This window comes from Stegostoma tigrinum, chromosome 21, assembly GCF_030684315.1.
Source record: "Stegostoma tigrinum isolate sSteTig4 chromosome 21, sSteTig4.hap1, whole genome shotgun sequence".
NCBI classification, from domain to species: domain Eukaryota; kingdom Metazoa; phylum Chordata; class Chondrichthyes; order Orectolobiformes; family Stegostomatidae; genus Stegostoma; species Stegostoma tigrinum.
Window position 1 is genome coordinate 18,464,395 of NC_081374.1, and position 10,447 is coordinate 18,474,841.

The 10,447-nt window shown below is 42.8% G+C and overlaps 1 protein-coding gene and 1 long non-coding RNA gene across 2 annotated transcripts in view; one reads left to right on the top strand and one right to left on the bottom strand.

The window, feature by feature from the left end:
* The window catches only part of LOC125462911 (uncharacterized), a 32,112-nt gene extending 21,665 nt beyond the window's left edge, over positions 1-10,447 (top strand). The window contains exon 3 of the long non-coding RNA XR_007249727.2: positions 10,340-10,447. This is a non-coding gene — a long non-coding RNA (uncharacterized LOC125462911). The remainder of the gene's footprint in view (positions 1-10,339) is intronic.
* Positions 7,438-8,386, bottom strand: g0s2 (G0/G1 switch 2). The gene is made up of 2 exons (XM_048553410.2): positions 8,218-8,386; positions 7,438-7,979 (listed from the first exon to the last, which is right to left on the bottom strand). Exons 1-2 carry the CDS (start codon positions 8,290-8,292, stop codon positions 7,683-7,685), a joined length of 372 nt encoding a protein of 123 aa, XP_048409367.1. The 5' UTR covers positions 8,293-8,386; the 3' UTR covers positions 7,438-7,682.

Sequence of the window (10,447 nt, forward strand, 5' to 3'; positions counted from 1 at the left end):
CTGGAAGAGATAATGGGAACTGCAGATGCTGGAGAATTCCAAGATAATAAAATGAGAGGCTGGATGAACACAGCAGGCCAAGCAGCATCTCAGGAGCACAAAAGCTGACGTTTTGGGCCTAGGGCCCCAAGATGACATTCCACATTAAGCAGAGGTTCACCTGCACATCTGCCAATGTGGTATACTGCATCCATTGTACCCGGTGCGGCTTCCTCTACATTGGGGAAACCAAGCGGAGGCTTGGAGACCGCTTTGCAGAACACCTCCGCTCAGTTCGCAACAAACAACTGCACCTCCCAGTCGCAAACCATTTCCACTCCCCCTCCCATTCTCTAGATGACATGTCCATCATGGGCCTCCTGCACTGCCACAATGATGCCACCCGAAGGTTGCAGGAACAGCAACTCATATTCCGCCTGGGAACCCTGCAGCCATATGGTATCAATGTGGACTTCACCAGTTTCAAAATCTCCCCTTCCCCTACTGCATCCCTAAACCAGCCTAGTTCGTCCCCTCCCCCCACTGCACCACACAACCAGCCCAGCTCTTCCCCCCCACCCACTGCATCCCAAAACCAGTCCAACCTGTCTCTGCCTCCCTAACCGGTTCTTCCTCTCACCCATCCCTTCCTCCCACACCAAGCCGCACCCCCAGCTACCTACTAACCTCATCCCACCTCCTTGACCTGTCCGTCTTCCCTGGACTGACCTATCCCCTCCCTACCTCCCCACCTATACTCTCTCCACCTATCTTCTTTACTCTCCATCTTCGGTCCGCCTCCCCCTCTCTCCCTATTTATTCCGGCTCCCTCTCCCCATCCCCCTCTCTGATGAAGGGTCTAGGCCCGAAACGTCAGCTTTTGTGCTCCTGAGATGTTGCTTGGCCTGCTGTGTTCATCCAGCCTCACATTTTATTATCTTGGAATTCTCCAGCATCTGCAGTTCCCATTATCTCTGATACTATTCCACCTCCTTGACCTGTCCGTCTTCCCTGGACTGACCTATCCTCTCCCTACCTCCCCACCTATACTCTCCTCTCCACCTATCTTCTTTTCTCTCCATCTTTGGTCCGCCTCCCCCTCTCTCCCTATTTATTCCAGAACCCTCACCCCATTCCCCTCTCTGATGAAGGGTCTAGGCCCGAAACGTCAGCTTTTGTGCTCCTGAGATGCTGCTTGGCCTGCTGTGTTCATCCAGCCTCTCATTTTATTATCTTGCCTCTGGAAGAGAAGGTTATATATAGATGTTCAGTATGTTCCTAAAGGAGGTGTCACAGAACCAGATCATCCCAGTGGCTTATATACAGCCATGGGGGAATGAACAGCACTTCACAAGAAGGACAAATGTTTAGGATTTTCAAACATCAGAGATTATAAGAAGGCACTTCTCAGACAACACAGAGGAGGGAATTTCTGAAACAAGCAAGATCAGGCTCCACCATTCAGTAAATTATACATTACTCTGCTGGTCACTGGCTGAACTGTATTCTGTAGCTACAGACGTGATAGTTCAGGGCTGATTGAAAAATCAAAAATAATTCAATTGTGCGAGCCATGGAATATCTATCCTCAAAGTTGGCCAATAAGTAGCCAGAGGGCAGAATCCCTGTATGTTTAAGGATGGTGTACTGACTCAAAGCCGGAGGATCAAGAAGATTGTCTAATTACAGCAGGATGCCTTAAGTAAGAGTAGGCACCCCATCATGGAGGTGACCTCTCTTCTACCCTTTAATATTTAAGAACTGTCCTTAGCTGACAGACCACCATTGTAAAAGGGGAACAGCATCCATAGGTTGACCTGTGACAGCGACTAAAGACAGGCTTGGAGTCCTGGCTGTTACCACCTTCAGGCATGTACATTATTTCCCAATTCCTCCACAGATGCTGAGTCAGCTAGAAAGTCACAACTGGTGTCTGAAAAGAGACCTCTAGCAAACTCAGTTGGTTACATATCATTTATGGGCACGGAGACCTGTTCACAACCCTTGACCCACACTAGCACTGCAGAAAACTGGCATGCTGGCCAACATTTGAGACTTTATAAAGCTCTAATTAGACCCCATTTAGAATACTGTGTCCAATTTTGGGCCCCACACCTCAGGAAGGACATACTGTCCCTGGAGCGTGTCCAGCAGAGATTCTCACGGATGATCCTTGGAATGGTAGGTTTAATGTATGATGAACGGCTAAGGATCCTGGGATTGTGCTCATTAGAGTTTAGAAGGTTGAGGGGAGATCTAATTGAAACTTACAAGATAATGTATGGCTTAGAAGGGGTGGACGTTGGGAAGTTGTTTCTGTTAGGTGGGGAGACTAGGACCCGTGGGCACAGCTTAATATTAGAGGGGGTAAATTTAAAACAGAAATGAGATGGCATTTCTTCAGCCAGAGACTGGTGGGCTAGTGGAATTCATTGCCACTGAGTGCAGTGGAGGCCGGGACATTGGGTGCCTTCAAGGCAGAGATTGACAAATTCTTGATTCTCACAAGGAATCAAGGGCTACGGGGAGAGTGCAGGGAAGTGAAGTTGAAATGCCCATCAGCCATGATTTAAATGGCAGAGTGGACTTGATGGGCCGAATGGCCTTACTTCCACTCCTATGTCTTATGGTCTTACGGTCTAACATGAAATTTTGTGCTCACCCATCTTCTGTGCTCACTCAATTGAGGACTAAAAGTCCTTGCCCAAGGTTCACGCATGTGAGTCTTCAGACATACTAGGAACAAATACCCAATGCATTTTCCTATGACTATTCAAATTTATATCATTGGAATATCTTTTCTGCGAATGGTTAGAATTTGACTAAAGAGCCCAACTTTCCATTTTAATGGGTGGGGAAAACTATTGACATCCATGCATATCAACACAGTAGACCTAACAAGGGTTCACTGAAGTGAGGCCTAAAGCAAAGCTTCTGAATCTGAGGTAGGAATGGCTGACTGGGAGTGACTATTTCAAGATAACGTTCTAGTCTCTACCTGAAGGAGAATAAGAGCACTAGATAAATTCCACCATAAAGTCTTTGTTGCACCTCTGGGATGACCATTGAAGAAATGCTGGTGTTCTTCTTGAAGCCAGCTTTACAAGCATCAGGCAAAACAAAGTTAATTACATTGGATGTGGCATTTTCTCATCATAGCTGAGAAGTGCCTCCCCTGCTCCCCTGTCAGGCCATGTATTCACATCTCCCAAATGATTAGTGTTCCAATCGAGGCCAGAGAAGATACTACAAAGACACTCTAGAGCTCTCCTTGAAGTGGAGCAGCATTGGCATGATTGGGAGGAGTTTGCGACCAGTCACTCCAAATAATTGTTCAATAAAAACTTGTTCATCAAGCTGCAACAAGCTCTGAGACCAAACAGCTTAATGATGAGGCAGACAAAAAAGGAAAGAAAGCAAACTCTGCTCTCCTTTCGGGATATATACCCCATGCTTATTTTTTATTCATTTGTGGGACATGGGTGTTGCAAGCTGGCCAGTAGTTATTGTCCCATGCCTAGCTCCTCTTGAACTGAGTGGCTTGCTTAACCATTTCAGAGGCCAGTGAAGTGTCAATCACATTGCTTTGGTTTGGAATCATAAGTAGGCCAACTAGATGAGATGGCAGATTTCTTTCCTTGAAGGACATTAGTGAGTCAGTTGGGTTTTCTCCCCAGTAATTGACAATAGCTTCATTCTTATCATTAGACTCTTAAATCCAGATTTTTATTGAATTCAAATCTCCACCCCCCCCACCCCCCAAATCTGGGATTGAAACTCAGGACCCCAGAACTTTAACTGAGTTCATATGAAGAGTCGAGCAATAATACCATTAGGCTATCACCTCGCCAATTTCTCAATATGCCCAAAGAGCGGCAGGTTGAAAATGACATGAATATAATATTTCTTATATGTGAAGACCCAAAACTCTCAACCTGAGTTGACATCATCATCAAATTGAGGGATAGCCAACAATAAGAATTATGTTTTCAACTATTTTTTGAGGCTTTTGAAAGTACAAATGGATAAGAGCACAATAAAAGCAATCTGTGATCTAGATGACCATGGGAAGGAGCAGTGTATCCCTTTCACCATTCTGATTGAAGGATTGTGAAATTAACAGCACACTCAGCTTGAAACTGATGCAAGGACATGGAAATGTTTGAGGGGAAATTACACAGCTCTGGGACCAAATTCCATGGTTTTTGTGTGACATTTTTCTGATTAAACACTGATTGAGACAGATAAGACAAGGTTTCCTGTCTGAAAACTGACCTATGGAAAGGGTATTGAACAGAAAATCAAATATATTCTTCATGCCAACACTACTGCGCAATTTATCATTAACTAGTCTGCTTGCTCTGGTTGTTTCAGACATCTTGTAAACCTCTTTTTAAATAATACTTTAATTTCCACCAGTAGACATTGATTAGAATATGCAATTTGTAATCATATGCAGTGCTTATGCTCATTTTGCCATTTGGTGTCATTAAATAAATACTTGAAGATTATTTTAGGCACCACTGTGAAGATATGTGACAGTTATATTCACTATAAGTACGCAGCATAATGCTTTTAGAGTAGTATAGTTTTCACTGACACACTGCATTTCATGAATCTGTTTCATTGCACTAATATTGGTTGCCTCCAATCTTCCAGCCTCCATATTCTTGAACTAATTTAAAATTCTCCTGCTAGATCTGAAATTATATCAACTCCCATTCACCCAGTGCTCACTGGTCTACATTATTTCCCAATCAAGCAATACCCCATGTTTTTATATTCAATTCTCTTAGTCTTCAAATCCTCCATGATTTCTCCCATTCTTATCTCCGTAACTTCTTCAAATGCTACAAATCTAGTTTCTTGAGAATCTGCTATTTGAAACACAACCATTTTGGTAACAGTGCTAGCATCAGCCTGGGCTCTAGGGCCTGGAGTTCCTTGCTTAAACCTTCCAGTCTCTTTATCGCTCTACCCTCCTTCAGGATAATCTTTAAAATCTCCGTTAACTAAACTTTTGGACAATTGTCTTAATATGTTGCTCAGAGTCAAATGATGCTTGGTAATGCTCCTATAAAACATTCACTGCTTTAATTGTTCAATGTAAATGTAAGTTATTGCTTTTATTCCTCGGTCAAGATGTAACACACTGAAAGGAAACATTCTAGCAGGCTTACACTGGGTTCGTGCACTTGATATTATACGGGTAATTAGGAGACAGCTTGACAGATTCTTCAGAAACGTCAAAGCTTCTTCAAAAGCTCCCAGAAGCTCTGAACTGCTGACACTATGTTGCCATTTAACATTTTGCCCAACTCCACCAGCTTGCTACCTGGATTGTTATTTTATGGATCCCACAATTCTAAATAGGGCAACTCTTTTTAAGTATTAGATGTGGCTAACTGTGCAAATGCAAAACTGGCTAAGAAGAGCCGGATTCTTTCTTTGTGCTTCTACAATAAGTATATCATGCACTAATGTCCCTGCTTGCTTAAACATATCTGAATGAATGCTCTCAAATGCATAGACTGTGCACATTCTGAGCACCTGAGTGGAATATTTGTTGGAGTGATGAAAATATTGAGCTTTCATACTATGGTGATAAAAACTTCAAAACTGAATGGCACTCTGTGCCATCCCAGGTCATGTTCTTCCAGGGTTTGCAGACTAAGCTTCCTCTACACCCTCTCAGAATACGGTTTCAAATCCTTGTTTCATTTTTTAAGTGGTTCCAGACCCCACTTTATTGAACAATTAAGCTGGTCCCTCCTGGAAATTCCATTCCTTCAACTCTTACTTTATAGGGGAATGTTAGTAGAGCTTTCAGAAAATCCCACCATAAACCCGTCTCATTTCTTTAACCGTTGATATATTCTCAAAGCCCATGTATTTCATAAGGTTTTCAGCCACGTCGTCTCTCACATCATGCAATTGGTTTTGTGTTTTCCCTCTTTGTGCACAGCATGTGAGAAATTGTGTGCATTAAAGACTGTGCTGAGGTGAGTTATTCATCTTTCAGAGGAAATGTGAATCTGAAGTCCTGACTGCCTCTTTGATATTTGCGAACGTTACCAGAACCATACTTTGAAACACTGGGAAGTACTTCCCAATGCCCTTGCCAATATTACTGCCAACATCTGAGCAGATTATCTAGTCATAGAGATATACAGCACGGAAGCAGGCCCTTCTGTCCAACTTGTCCATGCCGACCAGATATCTAAATTATTGTCTAGACTAGATTAATTTGTCCCATATCCATCTATTTATATGCCAGCATTTGTCCCATATCCATCTATTTATATGCCTATCCAGATGCCTTTTAAATGTTGTAATCATACCAGCCTCCACCACTTCTTCTGGCAGCTCATTTTACGCACACATCACTCAATGTGTGAAAAAGTTGTGCTTTAGGTCACTTACATCAATCCAATGCCCTCTAGTTTTAGACTCCTGCCACCCCCAGGGAAGAGACCTTGCCTATTTACCCTATTCATGCCCCTACTGATTTTATAACTCTCTATAAGGTTATTACCACATTGCTTTTTGCGAGGTTTGTGTGTAAGTTAGCTCCAGTGTACCCTTCAGCAGTGAGAACACTTTTAAACTTTAAGTCACGATAGTCCTAGTGAACCATTGGCTGCTCTCTCATTAAAAAGGCAACTAGTGTTGTTTTAGAGATAACACAGTGTGCAACTGGAGGAACACAGCAGGCCAGGCAGCATCAGAGGAGCAGGAAAGCTGATGTTTTGGGGTCAGGATCTTTCTTCAGCCTGGTCTGCTGTGTTCCTCTGGCTTCACACTTTGTTATCTCTGACTCTAGCATCTTGCTGTGGTAGTGCTGTTTTAACCTGAGGCTCACCAATCTCAGGCAAGGGGAAAGAGTTTGAAGAGAGTTTCTTTCCCCCCAACAATAACCTGAGCTGGTGTGAGAATTGAAGCCACTGGCTCTGTCACTAACTAACTGTCCAGCCAACTGAGCTAACCAGCCCCCTTACTGCAAAGATCGTTGTGAAAGATCCCATGCAAATGAAAGTTCTTGTCATAATTTTAAAGTCCTTATAATAAACATGATTCTAAGAAATGTGGTGACTTTCTATGGAGATTATGGTAAAAAATTGGGGTTGTTTCAAAATTGCCTCTAATAACGTACATTAACTCCTCATAAATATGCGTTTCTTTCTTCTCCATGGCATAGACACTGTAACTTGCAGCTCTTACGCGCAATTTCTTTAACTAATTTAAATTACTTTATTAAAAGGTTCTGGGCAAGAGTAGAAAAAGTACAGCTGAGCAGCATGGTAAGCTGGCAACAAAGAAGGCCCTGGTAACTTTCAACAGCAAATTTTATTTTATTCTATCGCTACAGGTAGTTTTTGCACAACTTTTTCCCCGAACAAAACATAGAAAACCGTACTTCCAGCAATTAGACAGACCATTTGTTATATTTGATTAAATATTCAGTTTATTGAATGCAGAAGTGCACATAAATGAAATACTGTACAACAGTATATATTTATGTAAATATAAAAACTATTCACAGATACCAGAATAATATAAATGCATAAACACTGCTGCACAACAGCAAATTGCTGCATCTGCGAGCTCATTACCGAAACTCCCTCGGTTTGAGTTTGCAGTAAATCATGAATCTCAGTCACTGAAGGCTGCACTGCAGCCCAGTCCCTCATATGCCTCGAGCTTCAGGAGGCATGTTTCCTATACGATCCATTCCTCACTAGCTGCCTTTGTTCTGCTGGCAGCTTCTTCTCCTCCTCTTTGCTCAGCTTTCTGGGAATTGCGCCATCCAGCGGCTGCTCCTCGTCCTCCCCGGACACAAACGGGGAGCAGACGGTCTCGACCAGTCCTATGACCACCCCAAAGAAAGCCAGCACCGAGCCTACCACGTAAAGTTTTACCATCTGCCTGTTGGGTTTTTGGCTCAGCATTTCCTTGGCGAAGGGTATCAACTCGTTCATGGTTTCCATATCTGCTCCTGCCTAAAGTTTAAAATAAAGATGGTTGAGCAACAAAACAATTCCAATTTATTTACGGCAGTCATCGTTAACAGTTGACTACATGTCGCTAATTTTAAGTAATCGGGCATATACATTATAGTGCTTTTGTATCATTTGCAAAAGAACCCAGTCTAATAATGCATCTGATAAGTAAATTAAAAAGAAACTTAACAATGTATCTGTTTGTCTTTCAACCAGTTTGAAATAATGATATTCTTACCTGGATTATTTTCCTTGTATTAGTTGAGTGGAAGATGCAATATTGCACGAGCTGGTCAACTTTGATTGAGCTCATCGGTTCCACTCCCGCACTGTAACAGTAACACTGTATAGTGTGGGTGACAAGCAGTCACCCCGTCCCTTTATATCTTAACTCCCAGCGACGCCACGTTCAGCACGTCCGCCTCGCACGTACTGTCCTGGAGCTCCAAGCAAATATGCAGCTCGGTCACGTTCCGTCCACGCCAACCCGAGCGGGAATTGCCCAACTCCCTTCTCACACTGAATCCCACCACCCCCCACCAAGTCCTGTGTGCGAGCAGGAATCTTTCATTCAACCAAAAAAATGACTCTGAATCTGACAGCTGACGCAGCTGTCGATTTTAGACAGCCGGGTAACTTAAACCAACTTCTCAATCTCAAGCTTAAAAGGGTAACCCCTCCTGAATTTATATCATGGGGTGTTTGCAGATCAATAACCAACGGATCTAGCCCAATTTGCACTGTGTCTCCGAATAACTCTCGTTCTGAGTCAGAATGATGTAGGTTTTGACTAAAATAAAATGTTGCAGTGCCGATAAATCTGAAATAAAAGCAGGAAATGCTGGAAATATTCAGCTGATGAGGCTGTGGAACGAATACGGGAAAATAGAAATGTAATAGGTTTGAGCAAGTGAAAGGGCAAAAGGGAAGGTATGTGATGGGAGGGAAGGTATGTGACGGTGGTAGAGGGCTCGAGAGATTAAATAACAAAGGTTTTGTGGAAATGGATAAAATAAAGAACAAAACGTGTGTCCAAATGATGTTTGAGTATTTTCATAGAGCAAAATGAAGGATCCAAGAGAAAAAACCAACAAGAAATGAGAATTGAAAAGAACGCAAAGGTCATGATAGGAAAATGTTGAACTCAATGTCCAGACAGCTGTAGAATACAGAATTGAAAAATCAGATGTTTCCTCTCAACTTAGCATTGTGTTTCATTGGAACATTGGCTTTCTTTCATTCTGACAAGTGAGAGGACACTAGCAGGATGTTAGAGAACAAAGTGTAGAGCTGAATGAACAGATGAAATTTCTGAAGAAGGGTCTAGGCCCAAAACGTCAGCCTTCCTGCTCCTCATGCCGCTTGGCCTGCTGTGTTCACCCAGCTCACACCTTGTTATCTTAGATTCTCCAGCGTCTGCAGATCCTGCTATCACTAACAGGAAGTTGCCAGGTATGGTAGGGTTAGAAAGAAAGGCTGGAAAAGCAGGCACTATTTATTAAGTGGAGCTTAGGAGTTTGAGAGATGATCTTATGGAGGCTTATAAAATCATGAAGGGTATAGATAGGGTTAATGATAGGTGTCTTTTCTCTAGGATGGGAGATTTCAAGATGGGGGCACAATTATAAGGTGAGAGAAGAGAGGTTTGAAAAAGATTTAAAGGGCTTTTTTTTCACAGAGGGTGGTTCATGTGTGAAATGAATTTCCTGGGAACTGGTGGATGTGGGCATAGTTACAAAATTTAAAAGACACTAGGATATGTTCATGGATGGGACAGGTTCAGAGGGATATGGGCCAGGAGCAGGCAGATGGGACTCGTTTAGTCTGGGATTATATTCGGCATGGACTGGTTGGACCGAAGGGTCTGTTTCTGTGCTGTGTGACTTTCTGACAGATGCTCAGGGTCACATTTATGGACTATAAAGAGGTGTTACCCGAAGCAACCACCCATTCTGTTCAGAAGAAGGTCACTGGGCTCAAAACTCTCTTTTTTCTCCCCAGAGCTGCCAGATCTGCTGAGTTTCTCCAGCAATTTCTGTTTTGTGTTTTGATCTCCAGCGTATGTTATTCTTTGTTTTATTACCCAGTCTGAGCACGCTGTCTCCAATGTAGAGGAAGGAGAGAGCTCATTCCCACTGTCTGCCTCAATCGACATAATACAAACAGATTACCTGGTCATTATCACATTGCTGTTTGTGTGATCTTTGCTATATGCACATTGGATGCTACATTATCAGAGTCACTACACTTCAAGAAAGTACATCACTATCTGTAAAAGTGCTTGAGAACGCAGATGGTCAGGAAGAGGGCTATACAAATGCCTTTACAAATTCACTGAAGGTTTTTTCTTGAAAACACAGGTGATGAGTTTTTCTGACCACAGCAAGAATGCACAATGAGGCTGGAAGTAAAACAAACTGAGTAACTGTTCATTCATCAGCTACTGAAGCAGTCCATATCCAAATGCA